Consider the following 23,942-nt stretch of genomic DNA (forward strand, 5'->3'; position numbering starts at 1 on the left):
TATACTGTTGTCATTATTTTATTCTTTATTACTGCAGACCTCAGATACAGTGTTATTTTTGTCTATACAGTCAATTCTCTCTGTAAGATATTTAAATATGAAGCAAATAATCATGTTCTCACTCATCAGGTTATCATTTCAGGTGTTCTTCATTACACTTTCCAAACCAAATTTCTGTCTGGTGCCATTTTCCTTCTGTGTGAATGACATACTTTAACACTTTTTGTAGTGTGTGTCTACAACAACAGTGAATTCTTTCAGCTTGTATGTATCTGAGGATATCTTCAGCTTTAGGGAACGATGCTGATTCCCTTTTTGGCATTTTAAAGATGCTGCTTACTATGCTCACATTTGCACTGTTCCCAGAAAGAAATGGTAGTCACTTGCATCTTTGTTCCAAAGAACATAACACGGTTTTTGTCCTCTGGCTGTATCAGTGGTTTGAGGAGTGTGATTATGATGTACTTTGGGGCAACTTCCTGTAAGATTAGTTATTATATCCCATCTCCCTTCCCAGTCTGTGGCCGGGGAACCTTCTAAGCTGGTGAGCATGGCAGCCGCAGGGCTCACCTCTTTTGCTTCAACCCCTCACGGGTCACTGCACTTCGCTATCTGATGTCCAGTGTCTTATCCTTACTGTAATAAGGCTTGGGGGCTGTTCCAAGCGGAAGAGTCCTCATGATTCCACCTTAACCAAAACTGGAATGTCAGTCCCCTTACCTTCTCTCCTTGTGACGAGTGTGACTTTCTCCCGATGATGGCTGGATGGATTCCTATTGTCTTCTTTCTAACACCAGAGAAACCACAGACCACCCTCCCCTGTGTATGCTGCCCTGGCTGTTATCTAACTTATTTATGGACCAGCTATTAGAGTCAGAATTCTGCTGCACAGGAAAGTCAGCAAGAAATAACTACTATTTGGAGTGATTTGTTTTGAAGGCTACAAGACACTTCCTTCAGAACACTGATGTTTTTAGCACACCACACATCAGCTCTAGGCGTGTTTTCAGAGATTAACAACTCCGAACCTTCACTCTTACCTGTACATCCTGTATGCTGAGTTCCAGCATGTGACTGGTTGCCAGCTGTGTATAGTGCACATTGATTCCTGTAAGACTTGCAAAAACCAGTTCCTCTGGGACTTTATTAATTAAGGACAACCCAATGCCACCTTCTAGCCTCACAAGTACCTGAAAGGAAAGCAAAACACGGCACACTGACTGTTTAAAAGGTAGCTCATAGCCAGGAAGAGTATACAAAATAAATGGCATTAAATCCCTCTACGCTTCACCTCCAAGCAGCTGACAACTGCTGAGCAAAGTTTCATCATCCACCGTGACGGTTCAAATGCTGTCATCTCACTGCGAGCCTCCTACACACACTCCCCACTCCAGCCAGGACTCCAAGCGAGATAACAGAACCCATCAGAGCCCTGGGATGCTCTGTACTTTATTTATAGGACTGCAACTCAGAATCCTTCTCTATATTTGGGACAAAACCTCTTCTTTTTTAAAAAAAGATTTATTTATTTGAAAGTCAGAGTTACACACAGAGAAAGGGGGAGGGGGGAAGAGGGAGAGGGAGAGGGAGAGGGAGAGGGAGAGGGAGAGGGAGAGGGAGAGGGAGAGGGAGAGGGAGAGGGAGAGGGAGAGGGAGAGGGAGAGGGAGAGGGAGAGGGGTCTTCCATCCACTGGTTCACTCCCCAGTTGGCCGTAACGGCCAGAGCTGTGCTGATCTGAAGCCAGGAGCCAGGAACTTCTGGGTCTCCTACATGGGTGCAGGGGTCCAAGGACTTGGGCCATCTTCTACTGCTTTCCCAGGCCATAGCAGAGAGATGGATCGGAAGAGGAGCAGCTGGGACTAGAACCAGCACCTATATGGGATGCCAGCAATGCAGGCAGCAGCTTTACCAGCTACACCACAGAGCCGGCCCCCAAGAGAGCTCTTAATAGGTTACTCACTGCACATCAATAACATCCAACACAGTGCTTCACACACAGGCATCCTTTTTTAAAAAACATTACTAGATAAATATCAAGAAAATGTGCTTTTCCATGTTCATCTCATCTTTTCAAACTTTTCATCCTCTTTCCAGTGGCCAAACAGAAACAAGGGAAGGCAAAGGTCAGAGTCAACTGGAACGCAAAAGATAAAATAAACAAAAAACAAACTAGTTTTCCAGTCTTTAAAATCTATTGAGAATGGCGCTGTGGCGTAGCAGGCCTGCAGTGCTGGCATCCCATACGGGTACCAGTTCGTGTCCCGGATGCTTCTCTTCCCATCAGATCTCTGCTAATGGTCTGGGAAAGTAGTAGAAGATGGCCCAAGTATTTGGGCCCCCGCACCCACGTAGGAGACCTGGAAGAAGCTCTTGGCTCCTGGGTTCAGATTGCCCCAGCTCCAGCTGTTGTGGCCATTTGAGGAGTGGCCCAGTGTGTGGAAGACCTCTCTCTCTCTGTCTCTCTTTCTCTCTATCTGTAACTCTGCCTCTCAAATAAAAAAAAAAAATCTTTAAAAGAAAAAAACCCAGGGCCGGTGCTGTGGCGCAGTAGGTTAATCCTCCGCCTGTGGCGCTGGCATCCCATATGGGCACTGGTTCTAGTCCCGGCTGCTCCTCTTCGGATCCAGCTCTCTGCTATGGCCTGGGAAGGCAGTGGAGGATGGACCAAGTGCTTGGGCCCCTGCACCCACTTGGGAGACTGGGAAGAAGCTCCTGGCTTCTGGCTTTGGATTGGCGCAGCTCTGGCTGTTGCAGCTATTTGGAGAGTGAACCAACTGAAGGAAGACCTTTCTCTCTGTCTCTCCTTCTCACTGTCTCTAACTCTGCTTGTCAAATAAATAAATAATATCATAAAAAAAAAGAAAAAAACCCTACTGAAATTCAGATAGGTTAGCATGTTTTATTGCCATCTTAACATAGTGACACTTATTATATCTGATTTCACATAAATTTTAGTTGTCATTTACATAACACATTCATGTTGTGATAACAGTAAATATGAAAAGCAAAATCATATTTAGAATTCATACAGGGCAGAAAGAAAACAAAGTCTAAACTCAGAAAACTACAGGGCAAAACAAACAAATTGGTGATCAAAGAAATAAATTTACACTCAAAACTTACTTCCAATTCCTGTTCTGTTTCTGGAGTCTTTAATTTCTGTAGCTCTTGTTCTGTAACGGGAAGTTCATCCACTTCATATGATGAACGGTCATTTTTCCGTTGGCAGAAATCTGTTATCTGAAGCCAATAAAACACTATATAGTGAGGGCCCACACTTCTATAGTGAAGCCCCGTCTAGCCCATGCCACTGTGTAGGTTAAAAGTCACTATATGCACTACATACACGATATGTCCGTGGAAATTAATGGTTTCCAAAGCACTGCTTAGCACTGCTAAGATTTATAGAAGTAACAAAGCAAGCTTGGCATTAAGTCTACTTGATAAACTCAAGCCGCAAACCCTGTGAAACTTATGTGATAGAGTTAGGTATCTGTAGGTGGTCAGAATTACAGCTCCAGTTAAAATAGAAACACCCCGAGGTCACCGTACTCATTTTTCCCTTAAGAGAAGACAGCTTTTGCACATGGTATTGTCGATCATGATGTCCTGTGTTACAGTTCACCATTTCATGCCAACACCTTTATTTCCTTGGTTGTCTAATTGCACTATGATCTGATCAATCCCGTGAGCATCAGACACATATTTACAATAACTTTTGGACATCGTCATGTGGATGGCACACAGTTACCTTAACTCAGTGTCTCAAACGTACTCCTTATTTCCCCTCATGTCTGCTCTACGCTCACCTCTTCCTGATTTGCATTATCATCCTCCCAGCCGCCCAGATCAGAATCTTGGAGGCCACGGTTGACTCCTTCCTCTCCTCAGCCCCAAGTCCAATCAACTGTTAGATGGACTACCTCTCCTCCTAAGCATTCACATTCCATTTCTGTCCACCCTCCAGGCCCCGCCCTGTCAGGCAGTCATGATCTCAGCTCCATCAGTGGAAGAGCCTCGAGCCATTTCTTCATCTCCGTTTTACCCCTCCAACTCTGCAGGCAAGAGCTATCGGATGATGCCATTCCCTCGCTCCTTATTGCCTCAGAAAGAACACAGAATCTTTAGTCTGTATTTCAGGCTTAGAATGCTTGGGCCCTTGATTTTACCTCCAGTCTTATTTGTCACCATGTTATGTGTGCCAGCCAGGCCGGGGATCACTCTTGCTTGTGGGTCTTCACTAATCAACTTCCCCAGGGCTATACAATGTACTTACTGTGTTGATTGTTCATTGTCTACCATCCCTAGAATGTAAACTCCATGAAAGCAGGCAATCTCACTTGTTTATTCATTGATATACATGCTCAGTACCTAGAACTATGCTCAGTAAGCAACGATGGAATGAACACACTCATTATTGAGGGCACAGCCCCTCCATCTTCCCTCCCTACCTGGCTAACGTCCTCAGTCAACTGTTGGTCTCAGCTGAAGGATTATGTTTCCTAGGGAGCTCCCCCAACCTCCAAATCCAGGCACACAAATCCTTTCTAAAAACCCTGCACTCTAACCCTCAAAGCACACTTTATTTGTCTGTTTAAAGAGCTTAGACCTACTTGTTATTTATATTATCAATATATCGAATATTGAAATTGTTAGCATGATTAATAAGATCGATAGTATGCATTAACAGTATCTCCTTTAATTCTTATTTTTTTAGGATTATCTTACATTTTACTTACACTTTGCATATACTTTATACTTAACATTTTACTTCTACTTGAAGGAACTCTGCAAGGCAGACCCGATCTCTGAGTTACAGATGAAAAGACCATGTTTTCATACCCAGCACACATGTTCAATGAATATTTGTTGAGTAACATTGGAGAGTAACATTTGCTGAGCAGCATTGGAGAGGGTATGCTAAGTGTCGTGTCAGTACTTATCATAAATTATTACCTGCAGTGCTCTAGTTGGTCCATCTGGGATGACTCTGATGGCTAATATTCCAGAACCAGGCCTCATTTTTTGGTTAATAAACTGTTGTTCAGGTGGCACTGGACCCAAAAGCTCTACAGAAGTGTCAGGACCAAGAACGACTTCAGCTCCATCAAACAGACCAGAAAGACCTCCTTTAGCCTAAAAGGTATTGGAGTAAAGATATATAAGAAAAGGTAAAAGTACTGACTGCCAGTTTATCATGCCATTTGAAAAAAGTTGTTAAATTTCTCTTTTGAAGGGTCATGACCAATGTACAGCAAAGCATTTACTATTTGCTCAGCTTTAGAGATGATGAAAAATAGTAGAGTAACTTGAGCAAGATAGAAAGGTATACTGCATTGCGGCTGGCATCGTGGTGTAGTGGCTTGGGCCTCCACCTACAGCGCATCTCATATGGGATCCCATACGGACACTGGTTTGAGTCCTGGCTACTCCACTTCCAAACCAGCTCCCTGCTAACGGCCTAGGGAAGCACTGGAAGATGGCCCAAGTGCTTGGGCCCCAGCAACCACAAGGGAGACCTGGAAGAAGTTCCTGGCTTCTGGCTTCAGTTTGACCCAGCTCCAACCTTTGTGGGCATTTGGGGAGAGAATCAGTGGATGGAAGACCTCTCTCTCTCTCTCTCTCTCTCTTTCTCTCTCTCTGTCTTTCTCTGTCTATAACTCTACCTCTCAAATAAATAAATAAAATCTTTAAAACAAAAAATGGAGGGGCTTGCATCGTGGCACAGCAGGTTAAAGTCCTGGCCTGAAGCACTGGCATCCCATATGGGTGCCAGTTCGAGTTTCAGCTGCTCTACTTCTGATCCAGCTCCCTGCTAATGTGTCTGGGAAAGCAGGAGAAGATGGCACAAGTCCTTGGGCCCCTGGACTCACGTGGGAGACCCAGAAGCCCTTCCTGGCTCCTGGCTTCAGATAGGCTCAGCTCCGGCTACTGAGGCCATTTGGGGAGTGAACGAACAGATGAAAGACTCCCCTACTACCCCGTCTCTACCTCTCTCTCCAACTCTTTCAAATAGATAAAATAAATCTTACAGCAAAAAAAGAAAAATAAAAGGAATTTATAATGTACGAACTGGTAGAATTATAAATAAGGGATAATTCCATAAATAGAGTATGTTAGTTTTACTCTGTCTCAAAATAATCTTTTATAAAAGAATTAACGAAAGCAGCTTTGTTTCTTATTTTCATTAAGGTTTACTGAAAAATCTAAAAATAAAAACAATTATTGTTATCATTCCATTTATCAAAAAGAAGCAAATTCTAAAGTTGAAAATTTCCCCAAATTTGCCTATGACTGGACAGCCAACCCAAATATCACAAAGTTGGTGCCTCTTCTGACACATAGCTGGGAATGTCAGCTGACACCCAGTGACCCAGGCCTTGGAGAAAAGCACCTCCCGCTCTCTGTCCCAGTGCTACCGGGTGAGGCCTACGGGGGAGCAATCACAGGGCTAGAAAAGACAAAGCAAAGAGTTTCAAAACCTGCCTTGTAGATTTTTAATTAATGAGTAATGAAAAGGATACCGTGAGCTGGGTTTATAGGATAAGTTTCAACACAGAGAAGTTTTTTGTGACTGTTGTTGAGGGAGAAAGTACATATTCAGCCTAATGAGCACAGTGACAGACAATGTTTTAATGCCTTCAGTTACTTCATTCAGCATAGCAAGACTGGAACAAACTTATTTCCCTAACCGAAACACATTCTGCTCTGATGAATACTATTATTATGGGTCATTCGCAAGCAGAGAAATGACAAAATAGATTCAAGAAACAACAAACACCAGAAGGTGTTTGCTCCAAGAAAACAGGAAATACAAGTAAAGTCAGGGTCAGACATGGAACCCACCAATTACAACTAGCCCTCTTTTGACTCTAGAAGTTTGAATTGTATTGCTAATTAAAAATCACAAATCCATTCCAGATGTATACTTCATTAAGTAAGCAGCTTGCCTTTGATGAAAAAAAAGCTTTGGTAGGGCAATAAAGAAAATGTATCTCACCAAATAGCAGTCAGAGGCTCCTTACAGTTTTTTTTTTTTTTTAATTAAGATTTTATTTTATTTATTTATTTGAGAGGCAGAGTTAGAGAGAGAGGGTGAGACAGAGAGAAAGGTCTTCCATCTGCTGGTTCACTCCCCAAATGGATGCAATAGCTGAAGCTGGGCCAATCAGAAGCCAGGAACCAGGAGCCAGGAGCTTCTTCCAGGCTTCCCGTGTGGGTGCAAGGGCCCAGGTACTTGAGCCATCTTCCACTGCTTTCCCAGGCCATGAATAGAGAGCTTGATTGGCTGTGGAGTAGCCGGGACTGGAAAAAGAGTAGCCAGGACTACTACACCACAGCGCCAGCCCCTCCTTACAGCTTTGTGCGCTGCCCGAGTACAGTCCTATGTAAAAACACAGCCTACGTTCTGCTAGAGCCTGAGGTTCTACTATTTACCTTTTGTGACCTCAGACTGAGGGAGATCTGAACACACCATCGCACATGCCAATCTTCCTCGAAACCTTCCTACTTACTCACCTTGGATCATGGTCTCATTTTCAGCCTGATGCCATGAAGGACAGAAAAATTCAAATTCTTGATTATTTTCCAAACTCTATCTGCTTACAAAGTACCTGGGAGTTTATTACGGAGTAGACGGCTGAATTGAGGACAGAGAAAACTGTTCAGTAATCTTCTTTCTGACATTAGAAATAATAATTGCTTATTTAGGCACCACTAAGAATGCTGGAATGGGGGCCGCCACTATGTAGTGGGTAAAGCAGCTGCCTGTGACACCAGCATCCCCTACGGGGGCCAGTTTAAATCCTGGCCGCTCCACTTCTGATCCAGCTACTTGCTAATATGTCTGGGAAAGCAGTGGAAGATGGCCCAAGTACTTGGGCCCTGCACCAATAAGGAAGACCCAGAAGAAGCTCCTGGCTCCTGTTTCGGACCATCCAAGCTCTGACCATTGTGATCATTTGGGAATGAATCGGTGGATGGAGAATCTCTCTCTCTCTGTTTCTCCTCTCTAACTCTCTTTTCAAATAAATAAGTAAGTCTCTTAAAAAAAAAAAAAATGCTGGAATGCACAGAATGAGAACACACAGAGCCATGATTACTCAGCGACTCAGAGAACACTTTACAGAGACCGTCAGAGCTGTTCTTTCAACTTCACAGGTCTCAAACTAGAGAAACAACTAGATAGGCAAGCACCTGCCTTCAACACATTTGTTATACATCACCTTCAACAACACTTCCTATGTGATGACAGAGACAGACAACCACAGGGTTTTTTGACATTTTTTAAAAAAATGGAGGAGACTATGTATTACTCATAATGAATTTTCCTCATTTAACAATTTATGGTATACAACCTAGATGAGACACCATTTCAAAGAAGCCTAAGCCACTGCCGACTGCAACTAAGGGCACTGAAAATGACTGACCTGGACAACCAGCCCGTGCAACCCACAGGTCAGCTTCCCCTCCCGGAAACTCCACGTCTGAGTAGTGCTTCGTCTGCGGTCCGGCTTCCTTAGCATCAGAGGCTCGTATCTGGACAAAAGGAAATACATGGGTTCTCAGAATCAACTGTTCAGGCCTGAAGAGAACATGGGAAATGTGGTTTTGCTCTTCTTCCTGCTACCACCCTTCAAAGGCAATAGGCAGTTAGCTGGAACGCTGTGGTGGCAATCAGGCATCTCTTAATGAGGAAAGAAGTACAGAATAAAATAAAACGGAAAGCAACCAAGAAAGGACCAGAAGTGACAAGAGCCTGCAGGTTCATAACATAATTTAATGATAGATGATCTCACATTCTCATAATGACAAACTATCATGCAGTACAGCAGGGGACATCCACTATCTATATTTCAAGTCTTTAACAGTCTTCTGTCTAAATACTTCTTTTTTTAATAGAAAGCTTTTATTTAATAATATAAATTTCATAAGTATAACTTCTGGATTATAGCAGTTCTTCCCCCCATACCCGCCCTCCCACCCGCAAACCATCCCACCTCCTACTCCCTCTCCTAACCCATTCTTCATTAAGATTCATTTTTAATTAGCTTTATAAATACTTCTTTATACTTTTATTTTTGTCTTTTAACTTGTAAGTTATCTAAAGTCTCTTTGAAAGGAATTGAAGAATCTACTAAAAACAAATTCCCTGATTTTAGGGAGGAACTAGGTATAGCCAAAAAAGCAACTTCTTCACAATATCAAAGAACTGAACTATTCATACAAACGCATCTGGAGGCTGGTACTGTGGTGCAGGTTAAACTGCCTCTTGCAAAGCTGGCATCCAGTATCACAGTGCCAGTTCCAGTCCTGTCTGTTCCACTTTCGACCCAGCTCCCTGCTAATGTACCTGGGAAACCAGCAGATGATGGCCCAAGCACTTGGGTCCCTGCCTCCTGCATGGGAGACTGGATGGGGTTCATGGCTCCTAGTTTCAGCCTGGCCAAGACAGAGCTGTTGTAACCATTTGGGAAGTGAACCAGAGAAAGATCTCTCCCCCTCCTGCACCCCCAAATAAATACATAAATCTTTTCTAAAAATCTCACAGGGAAATCAGCAGGAAGCTCAGTTAGCATCTTCCTGGTGGCCTCTCCATCATTGTGCCTCGCTTGGAAACAGTACAGTTTCAGAAAGCAATAGAAATTCACTGTTTTGTATTCTGCTAGCTTTGGTTTAATGTACCACTGCTTTGTCTTTCTGTTACATATACCGTTGTGTTATTTGATTTATTTACAATATGTGCTTTGATATTTTGATTTTTTGCTTTGTTTCGTTGGTTGAATAAATCTGTGACACCCAAACATTTGACTTGATCATTGTTATAAACAAGTATTTCTGGGGCCAGCACTGTGGTGTAGCAGGTAAAGCCACTGCCTGCAGTGCCAGCATCCCATATGGGCACCAGTTCAAGTCCCAGCTGCCCTCTTCCCATCCAGCTCTCTGCTATGGCCTGGGAAAGCAGTAGAAATGGCCCAAGTCCTTGGCCCCTGTACTCGTGTGGGAGACTGGAAAGAAGCTCCTGGCTCCTGGTTTCGGATTGGCCCAGCTCTGACCACTGCAGCCATCTGGAGAGTGAACCCGCAGATGGAAGACACTCACTCACTCTCTCTCTCTCTCTCTCTCTCTGTAACTTTGCTTTCAAGTAAAAATAAATAAATCTTTAAAAAAAAACCCACGTATTTGACCCAGGTTCAACTGAGTTATGTTTTTCAAGATCTTATTTATTTGAGAGGTAGAATTACAGACAGTAAGAGGGAAAGACAGAGAGAAGGGTCTTCGATCCTTTGGTTCACTCCCCAAATGGCTGCAACAGCTGGAACTGAGCAGATCAGAAGCCAGGAGCTTCTTCCGGATCTCCCACACAGGTGCAGGGGCCCAAGAGCTTGGGTCATCTTCTACTGCTTTCCCAGGCCATAGCAGATAGTTGGGTCGGAAGAGGGCAGCCGAGACTAGAACCGGTGACCAAATGGGATGCCGGCACTGCAGGCAGAGGATTAAACTTACTGCGCCACGGAGCCAGCCCTAATCTCAACTATGTTCTACCTGGACATTGTAGATATTTATCAAAGGTTTTTTAAGGGGAAGTAAATAAATATATGATAAAATAAATGTGTAACATTTATGAATAATACTGGTTCTCAACAAACTTTTTTTTTTTTTTTTTAAGATTTCATTTATTTGAAAGGCAAAGTTACAGACAAAAAGAGAGACAAAGAGAGGGCGAGACCTTCCATCCACTGGTTCACTCCTCAAATGGCCACAATGGCCAGGGCTGCGCCAAGCCAAAGCCAGGAGACCCTGCCTGCAGTGGCAAAGCTAGCATCCCACATAGGTGATGGAGGACCAAGCACCTGCCTCATATCTGGTGTTTCTAGGCACAGTAATGAAGAGAGCTGGATCAGAAGTAGAGAGGCCGGAACGTGAACCAGGGTTCCAACTGGATGCCAGCATCACAGGCAGTGGTTTAAGTTGTTGCGCCAAAACGTTGGTTCCTGAACAAACTTTTGAAAATTTTAGTTCATAAAATTTCAGGGGGCCAGCGCTGTGGAGCAGTGGGTTAATGCCCTGGCCTGAAGCGCTGGCATCCCATATGGGTGCCGGTTCTAGTCCCGGCTGCTCCTCTTCCAATCCAGCTCTCTGCTATGGCCTGGGATAGCAGTACAAGATGGCCCAAGTTCTTGGGCCCCTGTACCCACGTGGGAGACCAGAAGAAGCTCCTGGCTCCTGGCTTCGGATTGGTGCACCTCCGGCCATTGCAGCCAACTGGTGGTGAAACAGCGGATGGAAGACCTCTCGGTCTCTACCTCTCTCTGTAACTCTGTCTTTCAAATAAATAAAGTAAATCTCAAGAAAAATTTTTTGGATAAAATGAGAAAAAAAATCATGACTTACAAAATCTCTGAATGCCTTGGCTGTCAATACTATCCTTTATTGAATTTGTTTCTTACCAATATGTAAGTTTTTTTTTCTTTTCTTTTCTTTTCTTTTTTTTTTTTTTTTTTTGGACAGGAAGAGTGGGCAGTGAGATAGAGAGAGAGAGACAGAGAGAAAGGTCTTCCTTTTTGCCATTGGTTCATCCTCCAATGGCCGCCAGGGCCGGCGCACCGCACCAATCCGAAGCCAGGAGCCAAGTGCTTCTCCTGGTCTCCCATGGGGTGCAGGGCCCAAGGACTTGGGTCATCCTCCACTGCACTCCCTGGCCACAGCAGAGAGCTGGCCTGGAAGAGGGGCAACCGGGACAGAATCCAGCGCCCCGACCGGGACTAGAACCCGGAGTGCTGGCACCGCAGGCAGAGGATTAGCCTATTGAGCCGCGGCGCCGGCCACCAATATGTAGTTTTTAACACTGTTTCTGATAGTACTTCGTAATTTTTCAGTGTGGGTGGATCAAAGTGTCGCTTGTAGGTTACCATACAGCTGACATGCATTTTTGTCATTTTTTATTATCTTGGAAGTTTCATGCTCTATGTGTACCATAAATAACATACTGCCTATGAGAAACATGTAAGATAATGTATTTATAGTCATTGTTACAAGTTTACAATGTACTTTTCTATATTATTTTACATGACATACCTTTAAAAAATAATTTTTTCTTGACTGAGAAAGGATACAAAATGCAAAATCCACAATTTTTATAGTTGGAAATTTCCAATTGTTTTGCAGTAATTTATTATATTGGTTATCTCATCTTTCTTGAAATTTTAGTTAGCTAACGGATGAACACATTAAATACTTTTGGCTTTTATTTGAGATTTTACACAGCTTGCATTTTAACTCTTGGTTCTTTGTTATTTCTATTAACCCATAGCATTATTTTAATAAATGTTATTATAATACCGTGAAAAATTTCATTACTACCTTAATAATTTAATTTCTATTTTTGAAAGATATAACAAAAACATTAGGGGGCCGGCGCTGTGGCACAGTGGGTTAACGCCCTGGCCTGAAGTGCTGGCATCCCATATGGGTGCCAGTTCAAGACCTGGCTGCTCCACTTCCAATCCAGCTCTCTGCTGTGGCCTGGGAAAGCCGTGGAAGATGGCTCAAGTCCTTGGGCTTCTGCACCCACGTGGGAGACCCAGAAGAAGCTCCTGGCTCCTGGCTTCAGATCGGCCCAGCTCCGGTCATTGCAGCCAATAGGGAGTGAACCATCGAATAGAAACCCCTACCTCCTCTGCCTCTCCTCTCTCTGTGTAACTCTGACTTTCAAGTAAATAAATAAATCTTAAAAACCCAAAAACATTAGAAATATTAAAGAGGAGAAAAGGTTCACTTCTGGGGAGTAAGTGTGGGCTGCAAGTTTGGATGGAAGAAACATTCACTCTCATAAGAACTGTCATAACAGCTTGAAAAATAAAGTGAAGGGCCTGGCGCTGTGGCATAGTGGGTAAAGCTGCCGCCTGAGAAGCCGGCATCCCACATGGCTGCAGGTTCAAGTCCTGGCTGCTCTTCTGATCCATCTCCCTGCTGATGTGCCTGGGAAAGCAGCAGAGGATGGCCCAAGTGCCTGCTACCCACATAGCAGACCCAGAGGAAGCTCCTGCCTCCTGGCTTTGGCTTGGCCCAGCCCCAGTCATTGTAGCCATTGGGGAGTGAACCGGTAGATGGAAGATCGATCGATCATCTTTCTCTGACTTTCAAATAAATAAATTAATTAAAAAGAATAATAAGTCAAAGGTCCTAGAGTCCTATCTAGATTTCTGCCAATGAAGAACAACACACATATTGTTTTCTGGTGTAGATTTCCCCTGGTTCTAACAGTTGAAATCAAAAGTTGTCTAGCAGATTACCTGTTGTCGGTCACTGCAGCAAGGCCAGCAATATCTAAGATGGCAGAGCCCTCGGTGGAGCGAGTGGCTGCGGGCTTATTAGGGTTGTGAGGAACTGAAGAGCCCTCGTGAGCCAGCATTCCTGTTCCTGTCATCCGCCACAGCTGGGAACGCTTTCCTGGTTCCTGTCGAGCAGATTTGCACAAAACCGGAGAAAGCCATCAGGTGCAGCCAGAGCTAGCTCCTGGCTTCAGGAGCTTCCTCTGAGGGCTGCTTCCTTAAGTAGGAACTGCCCTTTAGACATTTTGCCCAAGTGGACGAAAGCTTCATTCAGACTTCCCTTGTTGTCAATCTCTAATCGCACTTACGGTGAAATATGCTAAACCAAACAACCAAAAACTACAAATAATGTATAATTTTTTTAAAAATTTCTTTCCACACACTTAAGATTGTTTAAAAAATCAAGAACAAATGGTTCAGCAATGACCTGGACAAGGTATATTATTACCATGACCACTACCGTTCTAGATGGTGACCCTTACCTTGAAGCAGGATCCAATTATATAAAGATCATAGGATACTCTCCAAATCTGACACCTGACATCTAAATCCTCATAACTCACAAGCAACCAGATCTCACCAAAGATCTTCTGCCCTTTCCTCAATGTCTATAAAGGAAATACACTATATTGATGGTCTCTAATCAACACATCTTGATTATATTCAAAAGTTATACTAAGTCGATGGCTGTTAATTCCCAATATATTTTCTCCTTAGGAACACTCAACACCCAGGTCAATCATGAAAGTGTAAAAAATTCATCATATACAATAATAATAACAAGCATATGCCAGCCGGCGCCGTGGCTCAGTAGGCTAATCCTCCGCCTTGCGGCGCCAGCACACCAGGTTCTAGTCCCGGTCGGGCACCGGATTCTGTCCCGGTTGCCCCTCTTCCAGGCCAGCTCTCTGCTGTGGCCAGGGAGTGCAGTGGAGGATGGCCCAGGTGCTTGGGCCCTGCACCCCATGGGAGACCAGGAGAAGCACCTGGCTCCTGCCACAGGATCAGTGCAGTGCACCGGCCGCAGCGCGCCAGCCGTGGCAGCCATTGGAGGGTGAACCAATGGCAAAAGGAAGACCTTTCTCTCTGTCTCTCTCTCTCACTGTCCACTCTGCCTGTCAAAAAAAAAGCATATGCCAAACTTCAGTCATGATGTACATATAACAGCAGTCCAGTAAGAGCATGTTGCCTGACAACATTATAATCACCTTACGTTAAGTGCACCTCATGTTATTCACACTGTGATGAAACTGACTAGTGACACATGTCTCCTGCATCCTTATCCTTGTTACTAAGCAATGCATGACTGCAAAACTTGCCAAGAATTCACCACAGGCCAGTCCATGGGATTTGCATGCAACATCTCATTTAATTCCCACAACAATCGAATGAGCTCTCTGTTCTGACTATCCTTATTCAGAGGAGCAAGTGAGGGCTCAGTGAGATGAAGGAGCTTCTCCGTGGTCATGCAGGCAAAGTGACGGAGTCGGCTGACTGCAGAGGCAGACTGCTGAACCACTCTGCTACACTGCCTCTCTAATACAACCCGAGGACTTGTGAGTCAGGAACACCTCTATTCTAGCCACTCCTGTCAGGCTCACACACACCCTCACCAGGCAGGAGTCCGTCAACAGCAATAACCACTTTTGGTTCCCACACATTCACTCACATGCTACTCTCGTGCTGGAAAGACACAGTTGCTGCATTCTATGAAGTACGTGACATGAATGCTGGAATCCCAATGTCAGGACTGAGACAAGCTGCACCTTTATGAGCTGAGTAACCTTGGACAGGTTCATCTGTTAGAGTCTCTGTTTCCTGATCTGTCGAAGCAGAAAATTAGGCTACCTCTTATAGTTCCTGTGATAAGTATATGAATCCATGGCATTTAGCAAACGCCTGGCATGTGGGCCTGGCCTCAGTAAATGTGTGCTGTCAGTATCACTAAACTCTTTACACCGTAAGTAACGTACATTATCTTGTGGATCCTTTTAACACATCTTGAAGGTCAGGAGGAAAATGGAGTTCAGAGAGGAATGGGAAATAAGGGACACGGTGTGTATCTTGATGTGACATGCCAGAACTCTAACCCGGGCATCACACCCTTTCTGCTGTGTGCGCTGCCTCCTGTGTCTGCAGAGATGAAGCGGAGCCCGTGGCTCCCTCTCAGATCCCCACACGCTTGCTGCTCCGGTCACAGTAAGAGAATGCAGCAACCAGGCACCACACCAAAACAAGGAAGCAGCTTCACGACTCTGTGGATGCTACAGGTTAGGGATCAGAGCACAGAGGCCCAGCGAGATCGAGTTTTCACGTCCGGACTCCTCTACTGCCCGCCCATCTATGCACTCAGTGCAAGTTGGAAACGATCAAAATTTCCTCTTAGAAGCCTGAGATGGACCATCCCCCTTCCAGTTGGCTGCCTCTTCCCTAACAATTTAATCTAGAAGGATTAACTGATACAGGACTGAGGTAGACAGAAGTGCACGGAGACTATCTGTGTGGCCCGCTCACTGTGAATGTACTAGGAACGACTGAATTTTTTAAAGGAGTAATTTAATGACAAATGAACTGTATATAAATAAAGCCATTTAAATATATGTTTAAATTTCAAAACACATGTATTAAGCCTTCATTTGATGTGCAACATTTGAAATAATTTGAACCAACCTCCTCCCAATCAATTAAAAACCTGTCAGATGCTAAATCACCCCAAGCCAAGTGAAGGTAACCAGCAACACCACTGCCACTTGTGATGCCACTGGAGGCGGCCAACAGACACCCGACCAGGGTGTGAAAATTACAGACTCTTCAGGAACCCACGCTGAGGTGAAAATGTTTCAGGTGCTTTCCCGGTGGTCTCCTCTGCCTCCAGTGGTTTCTGCCCCTTCCTGCTCCCACCACACAGCTGTCATCTTTCAGTTTCAGCGAAGACCAATGTTTCTGTAGCTTTCACGTCCCTGGCCAATTCTGATTTTCTCTCAAATTTAGCTCTACTACCATGATCACGCCCTAAGTTAACTTCTTCTTTTACACTGACTCACAATTCTGCTGTCAGCCTAAGAATGGGAAAATCTTGTCAGTCTGATTTTTTTTTTCTCCCAATTCAGTTTAGGGAACAACAGAAAAATAAAAGAATACAAGTGTTAGGTTCTCCAAAAAGAACACGGAAGTAAGGAGGGCTGGGAATTCCTGCAAGCAGGTGCCGTGGGACTAGGGAACACTGAAGTGGAGCCGCCCAGACTCCTGAGCTTTGTGCCTGGAACTCATCACTTAACCTAAGCCCCCTCCAGTTCCTCACCTTAAAACAATGGCTTCTGTGTCCCTTCAGTGATACCAATCACGTAGTTTAACTCTGATTTTTAAGCTCTCTTACCTTCTTCTTTAAAATAACTCTTTGTGTCTTTGGTGAGACATCCAAGACAAGCTCTGCACAGGTAACAGCCTTGTTGGAAGCCACAGGCCTTCCTGTTCCTTCCTGCAAACTAGAATTAAAAAACAATTACATCCACACACATGCACGTCCATTCACACTCACACATGCATTCAGATATTCACAAGTAAACACCCATAAGTTCTATTAAAGACGACAAAATCAAGGCCGATAGATACGGTGAGGTAGTGGATTAAGCTGTTGCCTGCAATGCCAGTATCCCATGTGGGCAGCAATCTGAGTGTGGTTGCACCACTTCTGATCCAGCTCAATTCTAATTCTAACGTGCCTGAGAAAGCAGTGGAAGATGGCCCAAGTACTTGGGACCCTGCCACCCATGTGGGAGACCTGTATGGAGTTCTAGGCTACTGACTATGGCCTGGCCCAGCCCTGTTAAAGTCATTTAGGGAGTGAACCAGTAGACAGAAGATCTCTCTGTCTTTCCCTTTCTCACTGTTGACTCTGCTTTTCAAATAAATAAATATATCTTTTTTTAAAAAAAGACAAAAATCTTTAGGCATAGGAGAAAAATTCTGACTCGAATAGCACAAAGATTAGCCCTCAAACTCCTGGATATAAAAAGATGACCATAGATCTTTCCAGGCCAAGAAATAAAGAAGGGAAAAAAAGTAAAAAAGTCAGACACACAAGGGACCAAGAGTTGGTGCTAATCTGCCAGGTGGAAGATCAGCATCTCTGCATCCTCAAGTCTTGGCCAGAAAGCAGAAAGCCCTTCACAACGAAGGCAACACGAGGTCACGAGCACCTCCCTCCGAGTCCACGCAATGACGCCCTGGTTCTCTGTGGCCCAAGAATTCCGAGCTTTATGGAACGCTGCAGCCCAGCCACCCTCTGGGAGCCTGGACGGGGTTTCGTTGTGAGCGTTCTCCAGCCTCCATTCATTCTCAGTAACAAAAAAGGAACTAGTAAACCACTCAATTCATGGTTAAAAACAAGTCTTCATGACATCAAACGCTCAAGTGATGAAATAAAAATATAGATAAATTAGATTTCACCAAAATGAAAAACAAATTGTGCTTCAGAGGTCGTTATCAAAAAGCAACAATTCAGAGGATGGGAGAAAATAATTTGCAAACCATATATCTGACAAAATGATGGTGTCAGATTATATAAAGTACTTTATACTTCCACAATAAAAAGGCAAAGACAGCAGTTTTAAAATGAGCAAAGGGCTTGAACAGACATTCCTCAAAGATACACAAATGGCTAATAAGATGAAAGGATGCTCCATGTGGCCAGTTAAGAAATGCAATTCAAAACCACTTCACATTCTATAGGATAGAGACAATAAAAATAAATGCATAAACAATGCAGCAGGGAAGCAGTGGAGAAATCAGAATTCCGAAACACTTCCGGCAGGAACTCACGCTGGGTTCAGATGCTGTTTGGCAGCTCTCCAAACTTTAAACACAGAACTACCACAGAACCCAGCAGTTCCACTCCCAGGCACGCAAACAAATCTGTGCTCGAAACAGCACTGCTCACAATAGCCAGAAGGTGGAAACAATCCAAATGTCCATCAATGGCTGAAGGCAGGAACAACCGCATTATGTAAACACAATTGAAAATTAGGCATAAAAAGCACTGAATACTTCTCATAGAAAGGATGAAGTACTGGTACCTTTACAATGTCATAAGCCTCAAAAACTTTCTGATAAATGAAAGAAGCCACACACAAAAGGTCACTTATACTCTATGGTCCCACTTACATATAATACCCAGAACAGGTGAACCAGAGACTGAAAGCAGATCTGTGGCTTCTGAGGTCTGCGGGGGGGGGGGGGGGGGGGGGGGTAACTGCCCAATGGGTTTAGAGTTTCTTTTTGGGGTAATAAAAAATGTTTCAGAAAGAGGTGGAGGTGATAGTCACAGAACATCATAAAGGTACTAAAAGCGGGCCGGCGCCGCGGCTCACTAGGCTAATCCTCCGCCTCGTGGCGCCGGCACACCAGGTTCTAGTCCCAGTCGGGGCACTGGATTCTGTCCCAGTTGCCCCTCTTCTAGGCCAGCTCTCTGCTGTGGCCCGAGAAGGCAGTGGAGGATGGCCCAAGTGCTTGGGCCCTGCACCCCATGGGAGACCAGGAGAAGCATCTGGCTCCTGCCTTCGGATCAGCGCAGTGCGCTGGCCGCAGCGGCCATTGGAGGGTGAACCAACGGCAAAATGGAAGACCTTTCTCTCTGTCTCTCTCTCTCTCTCTCACTGTCCACTCTGCCTATCAAAAATAAAAAAATAAAAAATACAAAAGGTACTAAAAGCCACTTTAAAAAGGTAAATTTTATATGATTTTCACCTCACTATAAACAAGCACCAAATTTTAAAAACCGGCTTTCGTTTCCATCACTAATTCCCTTGAAAAATGCGAAGAAACGAAACCCAACATACTGCAGAAAACAGCCAGCCTCGTAGCACACCAAGATCCCCAGGCTTCCCCCTGCTGCTCATGCAGCTCAGCCCTCTAAGCTGCGGGTCCTCCATGAGGATCCTTCCACTGAAGAGCTCTGTAATTACTGGGATCTACAGAGCACAGAGATTAAAACATGAGGAGCAACCAGATTTAAAACTGGTTTGCCTGGGCCGGCGCCGCGGCTCACTAGGCTAATCCTCCGCCTAGCGGCGCCGGCACACCGGGTTCTAGTCCCGGTCGGGGCGCCGGATTCTGTCCCGGTTGCCCCTCTTCCAGGCCAGCCCTCTGCTGTGGCCAGGGAGTACAGTGGAGGATGGCCCAGGTGCTTGGGCCCTGCACCCCATGGGAGACCAGGAAAAGCACCTGGATCCTGGCTCCTGCCATCGGATCAGCGTGGTGCGCCGGCCGCAGCGCGCCGGCCGCGGCGGCCATTGGAGGGTGAACCAACGGCAAAGGAAGACCTTTCTCTCTGTCTCTCTCTCTCACTGTCCACTCTGCCTGTCAAAAAAAAAAAAAAAAAAACTGGTTTGCCTGGCACTAACCTTAAGCATGCTACACTACCAAGTGCCATAATCCTCAAAAAACAAATACTCTTGGCTCAATTACAACAGCAGAAACATCCCAGCTCTCTCATTACCAGAGAGACTTGCAGCACACAAGGGAAAGCATGGCTCGTCTCTGCACACCAAGTCATTGCTGGTGAGACCTGGACTCCAGGCACAGAGTCAGGGATCACCTGTGGGCCCCAGGCACATGGAAGAATCTCAGAATATGCAAAATTATTCACGATATTTTGAAAAACAATACGACTTTAAATGTCTTGCTCATCAGGTGATCTCTATTTGTAATGTTAAAGATTCAGATATTTTTCTATTTCTTCACAGATAAACTATAAAATTGCCCCTGTAACTTCAGCACAAGAAACAAGCTATATTTACATGTTGGTGGAATGATCAGTTTTTAAAAGTCCAGCGTTTTGAATCTAACAACGGAGTTAGAACAGTCCTCACTTGAGTTTTCTAGATACAACAGCCAAACAGCAGTGAATTACAGTTCTAAGGCAGCTGGAATTACTATAAAATCAGGCTATTATCCTTGTCTTTAGGTGACTATCTGCTTACTCTGTATTTTCAAGAGTGTAAAAAATCAAAATGATGATTTGAACTGTTATATTAACATTAGTTTCAAATGAGGCAGGAGACAAACAGGCTAAAAAATAGCAGAGAAATGTTTTACAAGTAAATAAAAATAAAAATAAAATTAAAAAAAGAGGAATTTTATATATCATAAGGTTAACATTTTATAGGAAGAGTTTTTAATATTAGAATGTATTATTGGGAGAGGTCTTTATAAAGACAAGTCTTGCCTCTCTGGATAAATTTTAATCCCCCTGAAAGACAAGGGTTTAGATTAAATGCTCTCTCAAGACAGACCCTGAGCTTAGGATTTGGTGAAGAATGAAGGAATCTTACGTCCTAGTTTGAAGCTTCTATTTTACAAGAACAATACTCTAATCTAGAATTACCCAGAAAATGTGTATGTAGCTGCAATATAAATGAAATTTTCATAAAAAAGCTGGCGGTTATCCTGGAAGTCATTCATGTTGCAGTTGATCTCCGAAGAACCTGCTCCTTTAACAGTGAGAGTGATAAAAGGTGGCAGGGTGGGCTCGTCCCAGGCATAATCCAATGAGGTCATGGGCTTCACTTCAGTTCGGAGCCTGGGTTCTGCTACACCGTGCTGAGTGAAGACAACTGGAACCTAGAGGAACGGACAAGACAGAGGACTTTCTTTCAGGATGGTGTCACTGGCGCGGGGTCAGTGCCGCCTAGATTTCAGTCCCAGAGCCTTCTCAAATGGCTCCTATCCAGGGAAGATTCCCAGTGGGGCTCGCCATCTCAGCCTTTCACATCTAATCTAACCATCTTGTGAATTCCCAAAAGCCCAGCAAAAAGAACATGGGCTCTAACCTACTGGAGAAGGGCTTCAAGCAGCTTTGCTAAGTCCAATATCAAAGGGGGGCACTCTGTCCTTCAGTGGCATCTCTAACACCCAGATCCCCACCCCGCCAGCTAAGCTGCCCATGACACACTTTGAAAACAGAAAGGAGTAAGAATACTGGAATCCAGCTACAGAAAGTCACAAACTCATATGAGGTACTGTCATTCAGAGGAATAATAGGATGTAACGATTTCCATTCGGGCTTTACTTGGAAGACACGAAAATGTTACTGTAACTAAGCAGCAAGAGAACTGCCCACTCCCACTATGCACAGAAAAGCTGACTCCTTTCTCAGTTTGTACAGAGGGCATCATGTCAAGTCAAAATCAGTCTTGGGGGATAAACTTTACTTCTATCTGGACAAGGCTGTCTATCAGTCAAAATAACCAGCACAAACCACATCCTAACATAAGGATTTCCAGGTTGGCCAGCTATTCAGGACCTATTTACACAGCTTCCTCTAAACTCAAATTTAGAGTATTTTGCACCATTATTTTAAGGGCAACATATATTCACCCTCTTTCCCTTGATACCTTAGAAAAGTTGTCAATTCGGAATGGAGGGGGTAACTGATCTGTGTCACTAAATGAGATCCTATATGTGGCTCCTCGGAGAGTAATTTCCACTCGTAGGAAGAAGCATTTTCCCAGGGTATCTCTGCAGACACAGGAAACAAAAGAGGTTGTGTACAGTGCAGGAAACAAGCCGCAGTCAGTTTCTTCTCACAGCCACCACACGGCACGGGCCTCAGTCAATACCACCAATCCACAGCCATACTAAAGACTCAAAATTGAAAATATAATCACAAAATGGTGACTTTCTAATTCTCCCATCTCCTAAACATTTATTTACTGACATTCTTCTGTAAAGATGAAGGGGGGGTGGTGCTGTGGCATAGCGGGTAAAGCCGCCACCTGCAGTGTCATCACCCCATGCGGGCACCAGCTGGAGTCCCAGCTGCTCCACTTCCAATCCAGCTCCCTGCTATGGCCTGGAAAAGCAGTGGAAGATGGCCCAAGTCCTTGGGCCCCTGCACCCTCCTGGAAGTCACAGAGGAGGGTCCTGGCTCCTGGCTTTGGATTGGCACAGCTCTGGCTGTTGCGGCCATCTGGGGAGTGAACCAGTGGATGGAGGACCCCGCCCCCCGCCTCTCTGTAACTCTTCCCAATAAATAAATAAATCTTTAAAAAAAAAGATGAAGAGTATGTATGCATGTATGTAGTGTATGTGTGTACATGCATTTATACAAAGATCTAACAATGGAAAACATGTCTTACAGAGGAATATCATTTAATAAATGAAGAAATAAAAAATTTAGAAAACCACCATTTTGTAATCAGCAATGTTATAACAGATTCAAATAAGTACAATCAGATCCTTGAGTGAAAGGCTTCTGCTAGACAGAATATTCCGTCTCCAATTATTGCTCCAATGGAATGCTCTTACCTACAAGGAAGAAAAGGTAATGTACTGGAACAGAGAAGTCTGCTGGACCCACCTCAATTAAGTGATGATCAAACTTACTACCATCAAAAAGAGAGCCAGAAGATGTTATAGGTCTCCCCCTGGCATACAATGGGACTCAAGACACCACACAGGAATACTGTTATGAAAAATGTTTATATATGGGAAACTATCGGCCAAATGCAGAAAGTAGGATACTTTCCGAGAAACTGGCTTAAGTCTTCAAAAATGTCAATAAAGACAAAAAAGGAAAAGTGGAACTACTCCAAATTAGATGAAACAAGAAAATATATCAGGGGTCAGCACTGTGGTGTAGTAGGTTAAGCCTCCTCCTGAGGCGCTGGCAGTAGGAAAAGCAGTGGAGGTGGCCCAAGCGCTTGGGCCCCTGCACCCACATGGGAGACCTGGAAGAAGATCCCAATTCCAGCCACTGCGGCCATTTGGGGAGTGAACCAGTGGATGGAAGACCTCTCTCTCTCTCTCTCTCTCTCTCTCTCTCTCAGCCTCGGCCTCTAACTCTGCCTTTCAAATAAATAAACAAAATTGACACACCATTGGCCCAACTAACTAAAAATAGAAAAGACTCAAAGCAATAAAATCAGAGATGAAAAAGGGAATTTAACAACAGACACCACAGAAATAAAAAGAGTCATCAGAAATTACTACAAAGCATTGTATGCCAGCAAACAGGGAAATCTATCAGAAATGGATAGATTCCTGGACACATACAACCTACCTAAATTGAACCATGAAGACATAGAAAACCTAAACAGACCCATAACCGAGTCAGAAACTGAATCAGTAATAAAGGCCCTCCCAACAAAGAAAAGCCCAGGACCAGATGGATTCACTGCTGAATTCTACCAGACATTTAAAGAACTAACTCCAATTCTCCTCAAACTATTCAGAACAATCGACAAAGAGGGAATCCTCCCAAATTCTTTCTATGAAGCCAGCATCACCTTAATTCCTAAACCTGAAAAAAATGCAGCAGAGAAAGAGAATTACAGACCATTTCCCTGAAGAACACAGATGCAAAAATCTTCAGTAGAATTCTGGCCAACAGAATGCAACAACACATCAGAAAGATCATCCACCCAGACCACGTGGGATTTAATCCTGGTATACAGGGATGGTTCAATGTTTGCAAATCAATGTGATACACCACATTAACAAACCGCAGAAGAAAAAAAACATATGATTATCTCAACAGATGCAGAGAAAGCATTTGATAAAATACAATACCCTTTCATGATGAAAACTCTAAGCAAACTGGGTATAGA

At 44.1% G+C, this 23,942-nt stretch overlaps 1 protein-coding gene across 5 annotated transcripts in view; it reads right to left on the reverse strand.

The window, feature by feature from the left end:
- The window catches only part of VPS13D (vacuolar protein sorting 13 homolog D), a 276,670-nt gene that overhangs the window by 118,574 nt on the left and 134,154 nt on the right, over nucleotides 1-23,942 (reverse strand). For all 5 annotated transcript variants that reach the window (XM_008275374.4, XM_008275375.4, XM_008275373.4 and 2 more), the window contains 8 exons: nucleotides 21,729-21,852; nucleotides 20,720-20,955; nucleotides 16,712-16,820; nucleotides 13,297-13,460; nucleotides 8,431-8,539; nucleotides 4,958-5,137; nucleotides 3,125-3,241; nucleotides 1,041-1,190 (listed from right to left, as the gene is read on the reverse strand). In XM_008275374.4, coding sequence (XP_008273596.3) covers nucleotides 1,041-1,190; nucleotides 3,125-3,241; nucleotides 4,958-5,137; nucleotides 8,431-8,539; nucleotides 13,297-13,460; nucleotides 16,712-16,820; nucleotides 20,720-20,955; nucleotides 21,729-21,852 — 1,189 coding nt within the window. The remainder of the gene's footprint in view (nucleotides 1-1,040; nucleotides 1,191-3,124; nucleotides 3,242-4,957; nucleotides 5,138-8,430; nucleotides 8,540-13,296; nucleotides 13,461-16,711; nucleotides 16,821-20,719; nucleotides 20,956-21,728; nucleotides 21,853-23,942) is intronic.

This window comes from Oryctolagus cuniculus, chromosome 7, assembly GCF_964237555.1.
Source record: "Oryctolagus cuniculus chromosome 7, mOryCun1.1, whole genome shotgun sequence".
NCBI lineage: Eukaryota > Metazoa > Chordata > Mammalia > Lagomorpha > Leporidae > Oryctolagus > Oryctolagus cuniculus.